This window comes from Dermacentor andersoni, chromosome 3, assembly GCF_023375885.2.
Source record: "Dermacentor andersoni chromosome 3, qqDerAnde1_hic_scaffold, whole genome shotgun sequence".
In the NCBI taxonomy this organism is placed as follows: Eukaryota; Metazoa; Arthropoda; class Arachnida; order Ixodida; family Ixodidae; genus Dermacentor; species Dermacentor andersoni.
The window spans coordinates 113319760-113341801 of NC_092816.1; the positions used below are offsets into that span (position 1 = coordinate 113319760).

Here is a 22042-nt window from a genome sequence, read left to right on the forward strand (position 1 = left end):
GTACCTGCTCGATGGAACATAGCCAGGGTGAAATCATGACTTCAAAGAGGCACATTGAAGGGGGGCACGCACCCAGTGTTAGACACCCAGTCACCCAAGTTGGTCCAACGGACTGTGGCCTTTGAACCGGGTTTCCTAGGCACGGCAGGCCAATTTACTCATTAGACCACAAACTATCCACTGACCCAAGCTGGCTGAAAAACGTTTGAGATCAGGATAAGCAGCCAAACAAGCAGAACCATTGGTAGCGCAAATTGTGTGAATCTGTGAAGAGTAACTGCATATACTACATAGAAGTCTATAACAATGCTCTCAAGTACTGGCAGGGGATTTCGGCATGAAGCTCAAAAAGTGTTTGGCGTCACGCTTTTATTCCTGTACTAAAGATGTCATTGCGAAATACCACAAATACAATTTTGAAATGCCGTAAATTATCTATTCAAAAAAATTCATTGTTTATCATTGACGTTCCCTTAATATTGGAGCCTGTTGACCGGTATCATTGTTACTGCTACTATATGTGTGTTTATTCGTTATTCTCAATACTGGGCTTGATTTTCGATTCATGGAAGCCGCTATTTCTGGCGGTTCTACGAAGAAGTTCCAGTTTTGCGCGCAGCCTCGTCAAATTAACGTGGCCGTTAACCATCGAATTAATGCGACGAACAATAAGTACACAATCAGTCACAATAATATGCGTACAAAAGTGGCAGTGCAGACAGTCCAGGATAGCGGCACTCAACTACATCCTTAAGCTACAGCTACATCCGCCCTCTGCAGGGACGACCTAACGGGAGCTTACTGAAAGAAGACGGCGATGATGACCGGCGTTATATGACATCTGTGTTATTCTTGTGCCTGATCGGAGTGGTGGAGGGAGCAATTACAGCTGCATTGATAACGGCACTGCTTTACCTCTGGCCGTCATCCGTCTCTCCACCGACAAACGAAGTAAGTGCAAATTTTTCAAGAACTTATTCGTTCCTGGTCCTCTGTGAAGTGTACCACGCTTGATACTAAGCGAAGCGTCTTATTTTCGAATGTTTATTCTTTCATTCAATGGCTGATTGGCTGATCTGCGATCTTGAACGCTAAATACCACGATGTGGTACATACATTTATCTAATGGCCTTATATACTATGGTAACGGCAGGGTCCCGCAGTCCATGCCAGCAGGCCCCAGTCCGGGCCGTCCACGCCCGAGAGCGCCCAGCCGAGCATCGAACCACTGCTTGCGCTCACGAGTCACCATGTACACCACTTCTTCAACTGCTGGCTCCGATGCCGGAGTTCTCATAGTGCCCCTCCCTCTACGAAGGCGATGATGACACTGGCCCACGGTGGCTTGCAGCAACGGCGCCGCTCCTCCGGCGGCGGGCAAACCTAGCAGACTGCTGCAGCGAACGAGGACCGGCGGAGCAAGCAGCGTCCGAGTCACCAAGGTCTTCTAGGAGCTCAAACGCCCTAAACCTGGCTGGCGTCCCGAACGTACGCTTCGCGAAAATGCGGTAAACCAGGTGGTGGCGCCTCAGAGTTGTCGAGGTCTTGCAGAAACCAGAAGGCGCTAAACCATTCCCCGAGGCACACCTGGCACGGTCTTACTCCTCGACTTCGTTGTGATGAGTGCGTGCAGCAGGTCGCCAGAAGTAGCATCCGCCCGTTCGCTCCAATTCCACCGCACAGAGACAACGTGGCACCACACCACGCACTTAACAGGAGAAGGTCGCCGACGATAATTATCGTCGCTCTAACGGTGCCACTTCCACTACCTTTGGCAGCTGGCCTCAAGCGCCCATGAGGTTCCCGTCGTAGTCGTCGTTGAGCTCCACTTCTTCGGAATCGTCATCTTCGTTTACGCTGCCGCTGGCGCCGGCTGGTGTCGAGCAACCGGCACCACATTCCGAGACTTCCCCGTCCTCGGGCGCGGACGAGGAGAACGCGGCGTTCTTGTTATCGGTTTTGCTACCAGACGAGCGGTTCTTCCGTGCCCTTTTCTTCGACGGCTTACCTTCGCGTGCCTTGGCGGCGGCCTTACCGTGCACAGTTTAGTCGTCGTCGCTTTACGACGTCTCCAAGTCGCTGGACGCGGCGACGCCGCCGAGCTTGGAGGGACGCGTGGTCTCCGTGCTTCGACAACATGTCGCGTTGATGCAGTAACCGCGCAGGCCGGTCGCTTCTCCAACGGTGGCGCCGGGAGCTTCAGTAGCTCGTAGAAGACCGCTCCGCACCCGTATTACATGCCAGATCCGATGACGGTGACAGAGGAGGAGCTGGGCGAAAACGCTCCTCAGGGAACGCCAGAGCTGAAGATCACACCACATGGATGATCACGCCCAGGCCAGGATGGCTTCGCTACTGGCCGTGGAACGGGCGCCGCCAACCTCCTCCACGATCATGGTCTGTCCCGGAACGCAGCCGGGGTCTCACGCTACGGGCGCCTATGTGGGAACGGCGCGGTCTCTCAGTCCATGCCAGCAGGCCCAGTCCTGATCCGCTGCGCCCAAGAGCACCCAGCCGAGCCTCAAACCACCGCTCGCGCTCACGAGTCACTTCGTCCTCTACTTTTCGACTGCTGGCTCCGATGGCGGAGTTGTCACACACTCTTTACTTAAAACATGCACTTTAGATGGTTAGAACGACAGAAAGCTGAGCTAGTTGGTAAGGATTCATTATGCAAAAATGGTGCTTTATGCGTTCTTGTGGTCCAGTTCTCTTGTGTCTTGACTGCACGCCTCACCTTTTTTGCATAATGAACTACAATTCAATTCAATTCAGCTTTATTCATAATCTGCCAGATGTTTGGAGCACGGACAAAAAGCCTTAAAAGGCTCGACTGGGTTCGTGCATCATAGCATGGTATACAGTGGCATCAATTCCATACAAAACGTTGGGGAGAAAATCAATTTGCAGAAAATTCAAAAACTGCAGAAAATGCAAAAACAACGCAAACAGACAAATATTTGCGTGGGACATTCACTGTATCATAAACGACAAAAAAAAAGTACAGAAAATACAAGTACTGTTTCAACAAAATATAGAACAATGGAGAGATATACATATATGTTGAGTAGCTGATTCAAAGAGATCAATTATATATTCGTGCCAATTTTGGCCGACTCATTTAACAGGGTCGGTAATGTGTACTTTACCATTTGCTTACCGTAGGTCGTGCGGCATCTATCAACTTTCCATGATTCGAGATAGAGTGTAGTGTATGCAGGAGGATTTTTTATAATCGCGCCAGCCATTTCAGAAGGTAATTTTTCTTGTTTGTCTCCAGTTTATGTTGTCGAAGTAGTCTGAAATTGTACATAGATTGTACGTTTAGAAGCTTAAGCTTGTTAAACATGTCCTGTTTGTGACTCAGGTAAGGAGCTTTAAAAACAAGGCGTATTGCACGCTTCAGAAGTGAAAGAAGTTTCTTCATTTTCTTTAGTTGTTGTTCCCCAAACTAGTGCTCCATAGTTTAGCGTAGGAGGAAATAGAGCATGGTACACAATAGTGTTAGTAAAAAGAGGGAACGTAAAGCAATGTCGACGCATGAGACCAACTACATTGGACAGTTCTTTCGTTAGGTAATTGATGAGAGCTTCCCAGGACAAATTATTGGAGAAAATCACGCCAAGCGTTTTAAAACTCTCTACAACTTCTATTTCGGAATGGTTTAGCAGTAGTCGTGGAATTTTGCAGAATTTGTGTCGTGGATGAAACAAAACTGCTTTGGTTTTACTAATGTTTAGCTTTACCTCATTATTTGTAGCCCACAAGTGAATGCGATGAAGGGTTTCATTTGCACGAAGAGATAGGCATGCGACATCCGAGCCGGTAAAAAGGAGGCTAGTATCGTCAGCGTATAATATGTACTTGGTGGTATGATCAATGTTAACAATATTGGTAATGTAAAGAACAAAGAGAAAAGGACGCAAGATTCTTCCCTGTGAAACACGTAAATTAACTGGTTTGACTAAAGAAGCGTGACCATTAATCATGACAAACTGCGACCGATTCTGTAGGTACGATGAAACAAGTCACAGCTTCCCCTCGAGTACCATAGTGCTCCAATTTTTGCACAAGTATGTTGTGATTAATATGGTCGAATGCTTTGTGAAATCCAGAAAGATACCAAGGACCAAGCTCTGACTTTCAAACATTTCAAGTATTATTTCTTTTTGCATGAGCAATGCCAGTTCTGTAGATTTATCTTTCCTGAAGCCGTCCTGCGAGTCAGTTAGCATGTTGTAGCGATCAAGAAATGAAATTAAACGCGGTAAAACTATTTTTTCAATACCTTTTAGGTAGATTAGAGATTGGACGGTAGTTTGTAAGATAATTCCTATCACCTTTTTTGTAGATTGCTGTAACCTTAAGCATTGCATTTTAAGAGGAAATACCGCACACGAAAGACAACTGTTAATTATATGCGTTAAGCAATGTGCGATGAGGTCAATAACAAATTTTACCGGTTTTATCTGTAGATTCATCATATCTGTGGCTGTGCTGTTTTTTAAACTCGTGTACGTTGTAATAATTTCCGATTCAGGTACTGGCGGCAGATACATTGTATGCTCGCAGCGCGGCTGCATGTAAGACAGGCTGTCACCTCCAGATGATGATGGGAGATTAGAAAGAAAAGAATCATTAAATGCGTTTGCTAGTCCTGCTCCAGAAATGTGCACGTTGCCCTTCAGTATTTTTGTAATAGGTTCAGTACTTTTGCCAAATATCGTATTTAGTTTACGCCACATATCCCCAGAGCGTTGGCTCGAAGAAATTAAGTGGTTATAATGGTGCCTCTTTTTAGCAACACGAAGTTCTTTAGTGCCATGATTTCTGTTTTTTTGAAAGCACGAAGCGTTTGAGGACATCTAGTTTGAATGAATGTTTTGTATAGCTGCTCTCGTTTTCTTATTAGATGCAAAATGCAAGTAGTTATCCTTGGCTTACGAGCTTTCTTTGGTCGCATAAATGTTTTTTGTGGAAAGCATGAATTGTAGATAGATGTAAACTTTTCTAAGAACCTGCCGTAGGCGATATCTGGAATACGTTCACTCAGAACGTCATCCTAACTTACCAGTGCCATAGATTCACGAAAAGTGGTTTATGTGAGAGAGTCAATTGATCTGTAAGAAATGTGTGCCAGTGGCGTAGAGTGGTCAGTAACTTTAGAAGATTCATTTACAGATATAAATATTGGAAGACGGTCGCTGAGGCAGTGCTTTATAACACCAGAGTGCACACGGCGCAAATCAACATGTGTAATGAAGAAATCAAGAAGAGTTTCTGTTGAGGTTGTCAGCCTCGTTGGTGAAGTTATTACTTTGTGGCAATTGTGTATGTCTAAGAGAGGCTCAAAGGCAGCTTTATTATGATTATCTGCAGGTAAATTAATATTAAAATCGCTGCGCAAAAATATTTGATATTTGTAATAGTTGAAAAATTCCAGAAGGAAATCTAAAAAGCTGAAAAAGGGGGAAACGTCACCGCGAGGTGGGCGAAAGCAGACACAGAATAAAAATTTCCCTGATTTGAGAACAAGTGCTTGATAGTGAGGTGTAGAACAATATCGAGATAGCAATTCGCAATGCACTTCATTTAAAGCCAAAATAGCCTCAATGAAGTGCAATGCACTTCATTGAGGTCAATTTGGCCTCAAATGAAGTGCATTTCGAACATATCTGAACATTGTTGTTATATTCCTCACTATGAAGCACCACCACGCTCCTGAGAGCGGTTTACAAAGTAAGACTTGTATCCATGCATTTCAAACACATTCTCTTCACAAGTAAACCACGCTTCCGTAAACATTACAATATCAAAGATAATTTTAACCTCGCTAAAGAAACATTCAACGTCGTTGTACGTATTCCGACCGGATTTCAAATTGATATGGACACAGTTACAGCATCGGTGAAATTCATTCACCGTTAAGTCCTTTAGCTGCATCACTTTTGCAGGTTCATTTGTCGACGAAGCCCTCCACGGACGAGAAAAACAACACTTTTGGTCTAGCATTTGCTCAATGAAAACACATATTGACCAGAATTCCCCGGCCACACCTTACGCGCATGAGCGATCACGTCATATCTGCCGATTAATGAAAATCTGCATTCTCGTTACAAAAACGATGAAGAACATGTATTATTTGACTTCACATGTACTGACCCTCTCAGTTCATTGATTGTACCCGGTATCAGCAACATTACAGCTTGTGAAACTGTCCTCGTGTTTGAATGCATCCACGATAACAGGCGTTGCCAAGTGCCGATTTCATATCCGTTAGAGAATGTTTCAACGAAAGTAAATGTAAAAATATTGCGAGGCTTACGTCTCAGTCTGCGCCTTCGCGTTTGATTTAGGACTGCCTAACTGGTTGCAGCAGTTTCTGTTATAACTTTGCTTTTGTTACTAATGTGGCGCCGTTATTCGTTGTCTTCGTATTGCTCCATTCTGAAGTGTACTCGATAAGCATACAGAGCGGTTCATTGGATCTTTTCCAGATCGTACTCCTGCTTTATGGCGAGTGCCTCTGAACCGTCCGAATTTTTCTCAGATAACTTCTCATTACGGCACCATACGTATTTCCATCCATTCCCGCGCTTTTTAAACAAAGCCATTCCGAGGAGACGTTTTAGTGTTGGACATAAGTGTTCATCCACATAGACAGGCGACGCTAATTCATTGCCAAATCGCTGTTCTTAAGACGCAGTTTTCTTGCCTTCTCAAGCAGGGCACCCCGCTTCTGTCGTCGCGTGTACAGTAAAATAATGCAGCCGGGCTTATTTCTTGCAAGAGCATGGTGACAAGCCTCAACGTCATCTCGTGCAACGCTCACTCCTGAAAGCCGTCCAAGTTTGCAAACAACAGCAGTTACGTCCTCGGTGGGGCTTTCCACGATACCTTTCATTTCGATATTTCTGTTCCTCGAATATTGTTCGGAGTGTTGTAAACGAGACCCCGCGTCTGCAAGGCGTTTCTTCATTCCATCAAGTTCAGCGCGTAGCTTACTATTTTCATCCTTCACCTCAGCGTCTTCGGCCTTGATGGCCTCGTAATTCTGTCGAATGTCTTCGAAGACACCATTCATGTGATCCATGCTGCGAACATTGTCACGAAGTTCAGTTCGCAGTGCTTTCATCTGCGCGCGGAGCTCCTTCTCTACAGCCTCACGAACTGTCTTTAGCTCCTGCCGTAGTTCCTCTCTTAAATCATTGACTGACTTCTGCATGACTCAAAGCAGTATCAGCACACACAAAAACACGCTCAAAAGAAAGCTGTGAAGGAAAAACTAAGCAAGGTCAGCAGTGACAGCTACTGAGTAAAAAGAAACAACAAGGACCAAGAAACGGCACCCGTGCTGAAAACACCAACCTGTAACGTAGGCAAATATAGCTGCGTGAGATGCTTTGACCACTACGCTGCCACTGCTGCCAAAGTGATGCACGCCCGCTGCATTGCTCCTATTATGCAGCCCGGTGGTTCTGACAGCGCCAAAGGGCGCAGTGTCCAGATACACCGATGCACAACACGTGTCCAGACGCTGGCAATGCGCAGAAGCAGCAGTCGTCCCTATGCGCTGAGATAAATCAGCGCAACCGAGAGCAGCGGCAAAATTTCTCCGACTGCATCATGAAACCTTGCAGTATGTTGCTTGCTGAAGATGGCAGTGGGAAACAAGCTGTAACATAAGCAAATGTAGATGCGGGAGATGCTTTGACCACTACGCTGACACTACTGCCAACGGGTTGTGCGATTTCTTTTTTATCCGTTGCTCTGTAGTATCTAAAGGGACCACGTTTGCTATAACATTGAAAAGACGCTCTTGATGCGCTTTGAGGCGACCTGCAAATTCAGCGCGTTCATTCATTTAATTTGTGCATTCAAGCTTCTGTTATTTGTAATATGTTGGTGGTTTGTTCCTTCAACGACTCCAAAAGGCGAATATGAGGTGGTGTGAAGGGTAGGGTACGGGTTAATTGCGAGATGGACAGCGGCAAGAGGAACTTTCGTTGCGTATTTTTATAACTGGCAACGATACCCTGGGTCCCAAGTAGCGATGATGAAGGCAGTCGCGGCAACTACGTTTATCACCTTAGAAGGGATGCCTGGCAACACCTTTATGGTAAGCCGTTCAATTTCAATTGTGTCTCATAGACTTTAACTGCATTTCCACGGACGTAGTGAATCGGAGGTGCATACGCCTCTCTGAAGTGATTAGCCAGGGCGTGTATGAGTAAGTGGAAGTTCTCATGTTACGCGAGCAGCGCATTCAGTAGGAGTTCCGCTGTTTCAGCACGTAGGCTTGCAATCGCACACACTTGCTGACCACAGGCTAGGTCACGCCAATCGAAACGCTAACAACACTTGTCGCTCCACCGACAGCGCTGTTGTTCTCACGCCTGCGAGTTCCTCCACCACTTCGCCACACAGCCACCCTACAGTTTCTTTCTTCAGGCAAAAGTGGTGCCGAAACAGATCGTCGGGCATGTCAAACGCATCCTCGGGCTCCCTCCTCCCGCGCCCGGGCTGACGAGCCGCCGCCAACGCAATCAGGAAGGCAGCCATTTTCTATTCCAAACGGAAGGGGGTAGTCGACAGTTATTCCACGATTTTGGCTGGTTTGTTCGGCGTAATTAGGCATAATGAGTGCGTAAACGTCACTTTGACGTGTCGGTTTTTGACGTTGCTTGACAGGCAGGCAAAATGGACGTGGCCTCAAAAATTTGGACCAATGAGCGGGCGGTGATCGCGGATTTGGAATAAAAGCTGAACGGAATAGTTGTACGTTATGCCGACCGTTAAAATATGTTATCTAGCTGAGTACTAAAGGCATACTGGAGGTCGTCTGATGCGATTTTAAGATTTTGGCGGCAAGTGGTAGGAATCCAAGTAATGTAGGAACTGAAGCAAGAACGGTTCACTGCAGTGAAGGAGACACTGGATAAATTTGACCGCAAACAAGACACTAGGCTCAAAGAGTAGCACAATTGGTAGTGAAATCCACGTGTAACGTGGACGCCTTGAATGTGCAAGTATCGAGTTATTCAACTTCAAGACTTTTTTCTCACTTCGGACAAACATTATTTCAGTTATATTTCGCCTGTTAAATTCACAGAACATGCATATAACAAACACTTCCTCACACACTATTAGTTAACCAGTACAGTGAAAAATATGCGCTTGAATTGCCATATTGTAGTTTCTGTCAAATTTATGATCTTGTTTTTTTCAGGAAGATCAACAAGTCCTTCGGCAAAAAAAAAAAAAAAATATGCATATTATGCGCTATACTGAAGGTGAATGCACTTATTCTGACAAGACTAGCTACCAGAAGGGAAAAGATGTTGAAATATAATGTCGTAAATACTAAACAATTTTGTCACAAAAAAGGCACAAAACTGCTGCAGGAACAGCAGATTACAATAGGTCCGCGCAGGTATCAAGGGACCATTTGACATAGATCATGCAAATATATTCTGACAAGTGTGCATACTTGAAGCTTTTTCATCGGTGTTTCTGTCACCGGTAGTCAAAGCCCTCAAAAGAAATCACAGGATGCATACTTTTTCGAGAGAATAACTTCGAAGACACGCTGGCATGACGCATTGATCTGCCATAAATTTTAAGGGAGGAATCTGAGATGGTCGAGATGAATGTTCGGGACGTTTTTCGTGGAACGAATCTGTCTTGCTATGGTTGTCCCCTCACAATACTTACTTAACACTACGGAACAAATGATATAATCTCGCGTATATATTTTTTTTCTAAAAGCATTTATTGTGCATTCGGGAGTGTACGCTGTGACGAAGGCTGCGCCACAGCCAATACTTCAGCATCTCAATAGCCTTTTTTTTTCGGCGTCTCTTTCTTTCCGCAAATACATATTTATCCGCAGAGTACACCCAAACCTCTCATGTGCACGACCGATGACTGCAAGGTCCTGGCGCAGTGGCTGAGGGTGAAACTGGACCAGAAATTCGACCCTTGCGACGACTTCTACCAATTCGTTTGCGATGATTACCAGGGCATAGATACTGTATCAAAAGTAAGTATTAAAGCTCGCAAGTCCGATCGTAGCTGCTAGTGGTGCCATATAATGCCGAAAGAGAAAGACATTGAATAGATAAGACAACATGGTGCTACCGTAGAATAGAGCTCTACCGAAGTCTACTGAACTGCTAGACCTGGTTTTCTAGCGCATCTAACGACGTCAACAATACGTGTGTTTTTGATTTCACGCTTCCTCACCATGAGACTTGGCGATTCCTCCATCGCCAGGTAAGACACGAAAATTGGAGCATTTTATCAGTCAACTTGCTTCTGAAATCAGTTCCCACGCCGACGGCTGCCTCATACATCAGCATATTTGGGCGGCGAGTATGCCGCAAGGATACGCAACAAATTTTATGCGTTTTTATAGGATCAACATTAGTGCGACATCTTTCGTGCTTTTAGTACGCATAGAAATGATCCATTAAAATTTGTGGAATGCAACATGATTACGTTAGAAACTACACAAGGTGCGCTGCCGCAATGGCGTACAGATGAAACAAGGCAAACAAGCAGGTGCACATCGCATGTACGCACGAGCAGTTTCTAAAGATAATTGTGTGTGTTTTTTTGGCGAACATCCGATTGTTATTTATGAAACTTACTGGACGTAAGAAGGGGCATAAGCAAATGCCTTAACTAAATGGTGCCACCGTATCAAGCGAGACTACGAACGCAAGGCTACAATAGGGAACAAAATGTCCGGTACCGTGTTATGTAAACCGCGTTTTGATTGGAAGCAGCAAGAGTGATCACTGGATGAGCAAAACGGGGATGGATGTTTGTCTTTCGATTTCTGCATTTACGTCCAAAGTGGAAGTTTGGAAGAAGTTTGGAAGAAGTGGCGTGAACTCTTGTATTTATTTTTGAATTCCCCTCGGTATAACACAATCAATGCGCTGCGATTCAGAACTTCGCGGATATAAAATCCTTGCAGGACCCATTTGGGGCTACTGCGCACGCGCATAGATAACCTGTTGCCGGTGTCTTGCCGCAATTTATGATCGGTGCAACGCAGAAGGAAAGAACAATAATTTTACGTGGTTTAGAGAGAAATTGCTGGTAAAATTTAATTATCCACATTTGAAAAATTCTAAGGTAAAGAAAAGGGCCATCAACTTCACTAGGCGGACAACATGGCGATTTTCAGCATATGGCAAACAGCATGGCGAAGTTTCAGGTGGCCGACGGAAAATTAAATACATTTTGCACATTTGGCTCTAACTTCGGCGCCTACGAATAATATAAGTAATATTGCGGAATAATGTGAAGAAAAAAATGCGATTCCTTGTATTTTTGGTGTAACTTTTTTATTTATTCGCTTCCTCTGTTGCTCCAACGAGCGGCGCTGTGGAAGTTATCGCTTCGGCTGTCATTCTGTTAGTGTGCTTAGTGTGTGTTAGTGTGCCCACAGCGCGCTGCAAGATTTTATTGATACTGAAGCATCAAATGGCTCATTTATCGAAAAAGCCAGGTTCTCTAGCCGCAAACAGCGTCTAAATTCCCATTGGCTGCGACGCCAACGTGAAGTGCGCACCTTGACGAAAAAGAGTAGGCGAAAGGGCACAATTGCTGCCGCGTTGTTGCCCAGCGCGCCAGGTGTTGCCTGAAAGGAGAGAACACCGCTTCAAAGCCACGTCACACACGCTCTCGGAAACCTTTGTTATTTGCGCAAGCTCTCCCCTGCGTTCTAACTTCAGCTCGGCAATCGCGTATGAAGAAAGGAATGCATAAAATATGTGACAATGGGAAATCTTAAGCTTTGCCTTCAAGAGTGGAATGCGATAGCATTCAAATATCCATGACTGCTTGTCACGCTACCCGCCAACTGCAGCTTACGTAAAGGTAATGATTGCTGGGAAACGCTGAACGCTGGATGGATGGATGGAAGTTATGAGCGTCCCTTTTGGAACGGGGCGGTGCGTTGCGCCGCCAAGCTCTTGCTTTTATGCTGTCTAATGTCCTACCTATGTTTAACAATAAAAAAAGAAAAAAAAGCACTAGGAACTCCCACAACCAAATCTTTTATCCCCTATTGCGAACTGTTCTTTTGTACGTTTCCGTTTTTTGTTGTTTCCGTACTTTTATTCCACCAATCCTCCAATCGCCTCTTACTAATCCATATTGCGGACAAGTTCACTTTTCCACTGCTCTCGCTGAACTCAAGGGCTTCAAGGCTGGGTAGACGTCTTCACATGCTAATAACATGCTCTATAGTTTCCCTAGCTTTACTGCAGCAAGCACATGCTTATTCTTCCTTCTTATATCTCGATTAACAGGTGCGTGTTCTAAGGCATCCAGATGTCGCTTAGAAAAGTAATCAGCTTCCCTTTGAGTTATCATTAATTGTTTCTTTCCTGATTTCGTTTTTTCCCCCTTAAGTAGTTACTCATGGCAGGTTTTTTTCCATTGCCGCCACCCATAAGATTATTTCGGTCTCTGACTTTAAGCTTGACGTCCTTTGTTGCTGTGTTGCCCACCCTAGAGGCCGCATACTTGCTGTAAGCTTCCTTGTCCTCTTCCTCCACTGTGAATCAATGTTTTTCCTGCACAGATACCTAAACACTATCCCAGCCTTTTTACTTTCATCCATATTCCTCAGTCGTTCTCCATACTCAATTTTACTGCGAGCTTCCCTCACTTCAAAACTAGTCCAGCCCATATCACCTTGCACAGCTTCATTTGTAGTCTTTCAGTGAGCGCCCAATGCGAGGCGACCCACTGACCTTGCAGTTTTTTTTAACGTATGCTTTGATAAAGCTTTTTTTAACGTATGCTATGATATATCGCAAGTTCCAATGTATTATTTACGAATTATATCTCCCGTGATACTGCGATCGTCACCGTGAGACTTAACTTTTACATATATAGAAATCTGCTCGTGTATGCTTGTTACAAACATTATTGCTTACGCTTTTACACGTATGCTGTACTGGTGACAATATAAGAAAACGCGGCAAAGAGGGGCCACCAGGATGGAAGTGTCAAAGCGTTGCACAGCGTGCCGCATACACTATGTGGCGTCTTTGCATAAGCTGGCACCTTTATGTGAATGTCGGCTGTAAGTGCATAAGAAATAACTCTATTAACAGACACTGATGCCAAATATAAGCTGGCGTCTTTCACGAGCCAATGAGGCAGTTTATGTGTCCTGCTAATGAAATCTGAGAGGTCGGTAGTGCTGCGCAGCATGGTATATATCGTGCCGAACCGATTTGGTTTTGAGGAGGAGTAAAAATTTATATTTCTCTGAATTGCAACTGAACAGGAACAAGATCGGAGCAACTTGAACACCAACGTAACCGTTGTGTTTATATTTCAATAACCTGTCAAATAAAGACATATTGAACAGATTAACGACAACACAAGACCCTATGTAAATCTGCCCGTATCGTGCCCAGATTACAGATGACGTCATGAAAGCTGCCTTATCCGCGGCTCGCGCCAGCACCGCCATCCCGTCCACGGGTCAGACCGCCTGGCAGAAAGCGACGGCACTCTTCAAGGCCTGCGTGACGATGTTCTACTCCAAGCGTGACGAGGTGAGCACGCCACATGCCACTTGCGTGCCTGCTGCACGTGCGAGGAAATACGATTGCTTTTTGTCACACGCGCACACACACACGACTGTTGTAGTGTGCCTAAGTGTGCTATTGTTATTAAATATGTGATACTTAGTTTGGCATTCTATGGTGGTGCTTCAAGTTGCGAGTGTCAAAAGGCATAGGCCTTTAGCTGGTTATTGCTTATTAACAGGTGCCTATTGAAAGGTAGGGTGAAATTCTTTTTATGTTGCCTACGTTGAATGTGCCTCATCTCAAGCTTTTTATAGTGTAAAGTGTTGTGGGCTGATGCCAGCAGCCGTTTCAGTTGGCCATGGTGTCGGCTGCCACTACCGCCCCCGGTGTACGGTGGCTGTAGCAGCTATCGACGGGATTAAGGAGAAAAACCTAGTTCTTGCTGGGATAGAACCAGTGCGCTGTGTGGGACTCAGCAAATGTACCACTGAGCAGCGCCAGCGCTTCCAAACGTGCAGCGGAAGAATGTCCTCTGGACGCGTACTAGCGCACGAGGAGACACGCGATGTCACATCCGCGCTACGTAGGGTCGACACGTGCAAGTTTTGCTTTGCACTTGCATTCTGTTACTCTAGGTAGAACGCCATCTCGCAGATGGACAAATAGCGGTACAAGACAGTTAAAGGTTTGAGGAGGAAAAAGAAGTTTAAGGAGATGTATACAACAATGACAGAAGTATATATAATGCGTGTTTGATTAAATCAACTGGCTAGGTCACTATGCCACCACCGCGTTTCAAAGATGATGCCAATGAATCACCATCAACCCTTCATTATTGTATCGTGCTTCTTGCCACATGCGCCCTTTGTACTGCAGTTGCATATTATTACACCAGGTGGCACGCCATGTAGCAGTTGCATATAGCAGTTGCACGCTGCATGTAGCCTGACTTATTTAACGAGAGCAGGCTATGTAGCTATTTGTAACCGCCTAGTTTCGAAGGGGATGCCAATAAACCATTATTATCATTATCAATAAGAACAGCAACGCAGCGTGCCAGAGTTCAAGGGATATGACATGTGCGCCACGTAGTGGCATACATGTGCTAAGTCTTCGGCAGAGGGCTGTCTTTGGGTGACTTCTGGCCTGTGAACGACGGCGAGATATTGGCTCTTGACGTTGAAATTCCTTCGCCCTGTTCAGGAACCTCCGATTCACCGACACTCACAGAGGAACTTACCAAGATGATTGTTCTTGATCTTCTGGCAGAAGCTGCTGACCTCTACCGTCTCATGGCAACTTACCGCGTCGTTTCTGACCTTGAAGACCACACTTTAGACAAGACATTGATGGTCACTCATCGTATTTACAACAGAGACGCCAATTGGATACGCCTCCGGCTGTACCGTGTTTCTTATGTTCAACGACAAGTGATAGAGCGAGAAGTCGATAAGTTGTTGAATAAAGGCGTTATCGAAATATATTGCAGCCCCCGGGCCTCCCTTGTTGTCCTTGTCAAGAAGGACGACGATTGGTGCGTTTAGGTCGATTACAGATACCTCAGCGAAATAGTGCGAAAGATGTCTACCCCTTGCCGCGTATTGATGACGCCTCGGACCGCTTGCACGGAGCCAAGTATTTTTCATCGATCAGGCTATTCCATAGCATATCCCGATCGCATATGTGCAAATCTCGGTACATGACATGGACCGTGAGAAAACTGCCTTCGTAACAACTGACGGCCTCAATCTTCCCAAGATCATGCCGTTCAGTCTTTGTTATACCCCGATAACCTTCGAAAGACTGATGGACTCCCTACTTCGCGGCTAGAAATGGTCGAAATGTCTGTGTTGTCTAGACGACGTCATAGTCTTCTCACCAATTTTTACAAGTCATCTAATGCACCTATCAGATATTCTTGCAGTTTTCGGGCACGCCTACCTGTAATTGCACTCATGCAAATGCCGCTTTGGACGTCGTCAAATTCCCATTTTTGGCCATATCGTCAGTGGCGCTGGCGTTCAACCCGACCCTGACAGATTCGCACTGTCTAGAATTATTGTGTTCCGTCTTCCACCGCAGATGTACAAAGATTTGTTGGACAATGATCGTTCTTTCGTCGTTTTATCAAGAATTTCGCCGAAACCGCTCGCCCACTCACCAACTTACTCAAGAAGGACGTTGCTTTCACGTGGGGCCTTGCTCAAACCAAAGCCCTCTCCTCCCTAGAACGCTTGCACACGACTCCTCCATTGCTGGCTCATTATGTTCCATCTGCCGCCACTGAACTTCACCCAGATGCCAGTGTCCATGGCATTGGGACTGAACCCTTCAATGGGAGCGTAGCGCAGAGCGCGTAATTGCATACGCCAGCCACCTGCTGTCACCCACCGAGAGGAATTTTAATATTACCGAATTGGAGTGCCTGGCGTTACTTTGGGCAGTTGCTAAATTCCGCCCCTACTTGTACCGCCTCACATTTCGCGTGGCTACCAATCACCACGCTTTATGCTGGCTCTCCTCACCTAAAAACCCCACTAGACCATTGTTTAGGTGAGCAACACGGCTCCAAGAATATCTATTTGCTGTCTTATACAAGTCAGGCAGTTTGCAACAAGGACGCCGATTGCCTCTGCTGTGATCCTGTCGACCGCCCTGAATATTATGCGCATAACACCTACTCCTGTGTACGGGCCATTTCTGATCTGCACGACATCCGCACTGAACAAAGAAAGGCATGATGACTGCTTACGTGTTCCCATCGATCGTCTCAATTCTTATCATTCGGACCCTCCGCTGCGCATGTTCTTGCTCCGCGACGACGTTTGTCTATCGTAGCAGCTTACGCCCTGAAGGACCAGACTTTTTAGTAGTTGTACCATACCATTTCCGTACATCGGTTCTTGAGAAGTTGCATGACGGCCTTACTCCAGACCAACTCGGCGTTTTGCGTACTTAAGACCTCGTATGGCACCGCTTTTACTGGCAATGCTTCTACGGCTATGTGCACCGCTACGTTGCAGCATGTGCGCTCTGTCAGCGCCGCAGAACAGAAAAGAAAACGAAACCTGCCGCGCTGCCCGCTGGATGCCTTCACGCCATGTAGGTACCCTATGAAGCATTTTTTTGCGTCGGCCTCGACCTTGTCGGCTCTTTTCTGCCGTTGAAATCCGGCAATAAGCGGGTCATTGCCGCAATCGATTACGCGACTCGATACATGATCCCGCATTATTTGCGCACAAGCTGGGCAAGTGACGTGGTAGATTTACTTTTGCATGACGTCATCTTCCATCACAGCGCATCCCGGCAGCTCCTCACTGATCCCAGCCGCACCTTCTTGTCCCGAGTAGCTAAAGACCTACTTCGCTCATGGTTTGCCGAGCACAAGCTTTCCAGCGCTTAACACTCGCAGACATACGTGCTGACGGCTGAATCGCCTGTCGACAGAAATGCTGTCTATGTACGCTTCTGACTATCCCTGTGATTAGGACAGCACGTTACCCTTCGTGACCTTCGCCTTTAATTCCTCCCATCACGAGAACACTGGCTTCTGACCATTTTACCATTTGTTCGGCCGTCACATTTCTTTGCCCTTAGGCACAATGCTTCCTTCCTCGATGAACACTCCTACTGAATATCCTCAAGGCGTCTTCACCCGGGCTCGTATGGCACGCTGATTGCCGGTTCCCGGCTCACCCAGTCTCAGGCCACGCAGAAGATCCTGTAGGAAAGCCGACATCGGGACGTTCGATTTCTCCTGGCTTCATTGTCCTCCTATGGACACCATGTCGCCGCGTCGGCTTGTCTCAAAAGCTGCCACCGTATTACAGTGGGCCCTACACGATATAGCGTCAGCTTGGCGATTAGAACTACGAGATCGCTCCACTGGACTCGCGTGTCCCCATGGAAGTTGTGCGTTGGTCCAGCCTGAAGTCTGGCTTTCCCACAAGTTCACTTGCCTATAGTAAGTGCCGTGACGGCGCCTTTACAGGCGGGAGTTGTGTTACGGCGCAACCAAGAGTGGCGCCAGTCAGAAGAAGACGATTTGATGGGTGGAGGTGGAATTGGTCGCGACAGCTATCTTCATGATGCATTGTTGCCTAGCGCTCTTGTAAGTTTGGTAAATACATCTTTATATGTGAGTTATGCAACGCAACAATATTGATATTTATGTTGGTTAAAGTAAGGGGCTGGTTGTAAATAATATGTAGCCGAAGGTCAACATCTTCAGAATTGTTACAGCCTCAGCAGTATATTGACTATGCAATCAGTACGAAGCATCCTAAGTGTGTCTTGCGAACGATGCACATATTAACCTGATGTTCTGCGATTTTAATAAAGGCCACCAACATGAAATTTAGTAAATATACCAACAAGACTATCGCAAGCGAGTATGCGAAGTTAATGGTGGGGGATCAAATACAGCGTTTGTAAAAAAAAAAGCAAAAAGAAAGTTTGAGAAATTTCTAGAAACGGCTATATCAGTCAAACGGGTCAGTCAAACTAAGGCGTTTTGTATATATGTTTTAATTTCAAGGAACTTCGTTTCATAATGCAACTTTTCACCGCACAGTTTCTCTGCAAGCGAGGTTCTAATTCTGGAAAATCGCACAAGTATGTTGTCATTTGGTGTCACTAAAGCTAAAGTGTTGTCAAGTTATTGCTTGGTCAAATCTGAATATTTATTTTATAATCTTATATCTTACGAATATTTCATAATTTGTGATGTAGTGCCCTGCAGTAAAGTGTGTGTGTTTATATATCGCAAGGGTATTTATGAACCGGAAAGACGAAGCATTGAAACACACTAGAGGAAGTGCCATATGTTTATGTTTCCCGGAATTCATTAAAATTGCCTCTGTAAGATTGCATAATTCTTGCCCCTGAGCTGCATTATTGGAAGAAGGGGAATTTAGCAGCGCGTGGAATCAAGACAAGCATTGAACTTTCCATTACATTCAGTAATTAACTTTTTTAAGTCAGCTTATGGCACATACAGCAACCTACGAATAGTAGCCGGCGAGTACGCAAGACGTATTCATTGAAATGAATCTCCGGGATGACAGCAGTTTCGACAAATTATTTCCCTACGTGTGAACAAAAAACACAACCGCTATAGTTCAATTTGTTCTTCAATGTATAAAAGATTGTTTTGTTTAAAAACTAAGCACAACAATAGTGCATTTATGTGAGCTTGATGGGGCATATTTCCCAACTGATATTACCCTGAGTGTCCTGCAAACTCACCGGCTACACTTCGTAAATCGAGATGTGTGCGTAAATTTACTATCTGGGTGTTCATATAGGAGGTTTTTAATTAGTTGAATATATGTTTCTATTTCTCGTGCAAGTAATGTCCACCTCCCAGAAAAATTCTGCTAACGGAATATAAATACGTTATCTGCAACAGGGAATATTTTAAAAAATCCAGGCACACTTAATACCGACGACACCGGGCTACTGAAATGTTCAAATTCAACATTTTTGTAATGTGCACAACCTGCTAACAACTTGATAATAGAGAAATGTTTCACGAGTTTTAAAATTTACTATAACTAATTGAATGTTATGAACAGCACAAATTCTGATGGCAGCTGATCTCCACTGCAAGCAACATGTACTTTTACGACACGGTATTCAAGCGCCAAAAAAAAAAATCGGGAAGGAAAGAAAGAAACACGGTGCTACTTACTAGGAGTACATTGTTGTTACTTGATTTTAATTCCGCAAAATGGTGCAAAGTTCTTAAGAGCTCATTGTATGATATTTGAGACACCAAGTGTAATGAATAGACGCGCGTAGAAATAAGGCAGGGATGGAGGGTAACACTAACTGATCGTCGTTGCAGACCAAGGAGCTCACAGCGTGGATGACTTCGCTAGGCCTAGATCTGAATAACCTGACATCTTCGGACCCGTTTGACCCGGTGGACATGGTGGTGCGGTTGTCTCTCGACTTCGGCCTCCCAGTCCTGCTTACCTTCACTTTTGCAGACGTGGCGTTTGGCAACAAGCGTTTGATGGTTGTGAGTACATATGTATTGCCGCTATGTCCTAATTATCTCTCAGCACTCTCAGTCAGTCATCTCGTGGATTGTACCGCCTCAGACGCGCGACGTCACTTCAGCCTTAGCCGAGCGTCCTCCACTGCTCGTGAGACGCGCAATGCGACAGTTAATTCGCTGAGGCGCTCCAGAATAGCGTAGGGGCCAACGTAGTGGGCTAGAAGCTTCTGGCACAAGCCACGCTTCCGCAACGGCGTCCAGATCGAGCCACACAAGGTCACCAGGATCAAAGTAAACGTGGCGGTGACGCCCGTCATAGAGTATCTTCGACCGGTCCTGCGATGTCAGTGTGCGTACCCTAGCGAGGCGTCACGCTTCTTCTGCTCGACATAGGATCTCATCAATTGATTCGTTGTCATGAGCGAAGTTTGAAAATATGGGGTCGAGGGTCTAGCGCGCCAGACGAGCATAAATAAGGAAAAATGTTGAGTAACCAGATGTCTCGCGGTATTGAAGGCATAGGTAATGAAAGGCCAGATACTGTCGCAATTCTTGTGTGCTGAATCGACGTACATGGACAGCATGTTGGCAAGCGTTCTGTTTGTGCACTCGACCAGACCATTAGTTTGTGGATGGTAGGGCGTAGAATGGCGGAAGCTACATGAACACAGACGAAGGGTTTTTTCAACTACGTCTGCGGTAAACTGTCCCCAACGATCGCTGCTTACTATGCGAGAAGGTCCATGAGGGAGTATAACGTCAGCCAGCAAGAAGACAGAAACTTCTGTAGCTGTGGCCGATGGCAACGCGGCGGCCTCCCTATAGCGGGTAAGGTGATCTACGCAAGCGATAACCCAGCGATTGCCCTCGGAGGATCGCGGAAAAGGGCCCAGAAGATCCCCACCAACTTGCTCATAGGGGCCGCTAGAAGGGGGAACTTGAAGCAGGCCGTGTGGCGCTTGTGGCGGACGCTTGTAGCGCTGGCATTAGGAGCAACTGGCGACGTACCGTTCGATATCCTCCCGCATCTTAGGCCAGTAGAAACGTTCTTGAGCCCGGTAGAGCGTACGTGTGGAACAAAGACCTGAAGTTGGGTCATCATGCATGGCGTACAATACTTGGTTGCGAAGGTTCTTGGGGACAACTAAGGGGTAGCGCGCACCGGTGGTCGAATAGCTCTTCTTATACGGTGCGCCACCATCACGTAGGCGAAAGCGACTGCCTGCAGGTGACTCCTGTGCTGCCGCGAAGAGCGGTTGTAAGCTTTGTCCTTGTGCTGCTCGGATATGAGGTACCCATATCCGAAAATTCCGGGGACACAAAAGCGATGTATTCATCAAAGTTATCCATATCACATTCAGTTATTTGAAGTGGCATCCGAGAGAGACAATGAGCGTCAGTATGTCGCCGGCCACTTTTGTAGCGAATAACGAAACCGTATTCCTGTAGACGGAGGGCCCAGCGCGCTAGTCGTCCTGAGGGATCCCGCAAATTCACAAACCAGCATAGCGAATGGTGATCTGCTATCACAGTGAAGGGGTGCCTGTAGAGATACGAACGAAACCGTTGCACTGCGAAGGTGACCGCCAGACACTCTTGTTCGGTGACTGTGTAGTTGCACTCGAAGCGGCTCGAGGACCGGCTAGCGTACGAGATCACGTGCTCACTGTCCCCAACACGCTGAACTAGCACAGCACTGACGCCTACGCCACTGGCATCGGTGTGAATCTCAGTTGGTGATGAAGGATCAAAGTGGCGAAGAATTGGTTGGGACGTCAGCAGGAACTTGAGCTGGCGAAACGATGAGTCGCAATCTTCAGTCCACTTAAAGGGAACGCCTTTTTTGGAGAAGGCGTGTAAGGGGATGAGCCATGTCAGCAAACCAGGGAATGAATGGACGAAATTAGGAGCACAAGCCCTAGAAATTTCCGAACTGCTTGACATAGTTGGGCACCTTAAACCCTTCTACAGCCGCAATCTTTTTTCGATCTGGTCGGATGCCTTCTTTAGCGACCAGATGTCCTAGCACAAGAGTTTGTCGTTCCCGAAAACGTCATTTTTTTGATTGAGCACAAGACCCGCTTTCTCCAAGCAGTTCAGGACCAAGTCCAAACGTTTCTTGTGCTCACTAAACGTTCGCCCGAAGATCACAACGTCGTCTACGTAACACATGCAAACTTCCAATTTTAAGCCGCGTAGTATTGTGTCCATGAACCTCTCGAACCTTCCGGGAGCATTACACAACCCGAACGCCATCACGTTAAACTGAAATACTCCATCGGGCGTTCCAAATGCTGTCTTTTCTCTGTCGTCCTTGTGTATAGGAATTTGCCAGTAACCTGACCGTAAATCAATAGAGGAAAAGTAAGATGCCCCAAAGAGACAGTCGATGGCGTCGTCAATTCGTGGGATCGGATGCACATCTTTCTTAGTAACGGCGTTTAGGCGACGATAATCAACGCAGAACCGCCAC

At 46.0% G+C, this 22042-nt stretch overlaps 1 protein-coding gene across 4 annotated transcripts in view; it reads left to right on the forward strand.

Annotated features, from left to right (window-relative positions):
- Window positions 1-371: 371 nt before the first annotated feature.
- The window catches only part of LOC129386722 (membrane metallo-endopeptidase-like 1), a 76143-nt gene continuing 54472 nt past the window's right edge, over window positions 372-22042 (forward strand). For 2 of the 4 annotated variants that reach the window (XM_055074847.1, XM_055074848.1), the window contains exons 1-4: window positions 372-951; window positions 9893-10042; window positions 13449-13589; window positions 19414-19590. In XM_055074847.1, coding sequence (XP_054930822.1) covers window positions 835-951; window positions 9893-10042; window positions 13449-13589; window positions 19414-19590 — 585 coding nt within the window. In that variant the 5' untranslated portion in view covers window positions 372-834. The remainder of the gene's footprint in view (window positions 952-9892; window positions 10043-13448; window positions 13590-19413; window positions 19591-22042) is intronic. The other 2 variants (XM_055074850.1, XM_055074849.1) reach the window with 2 other exon arrangements.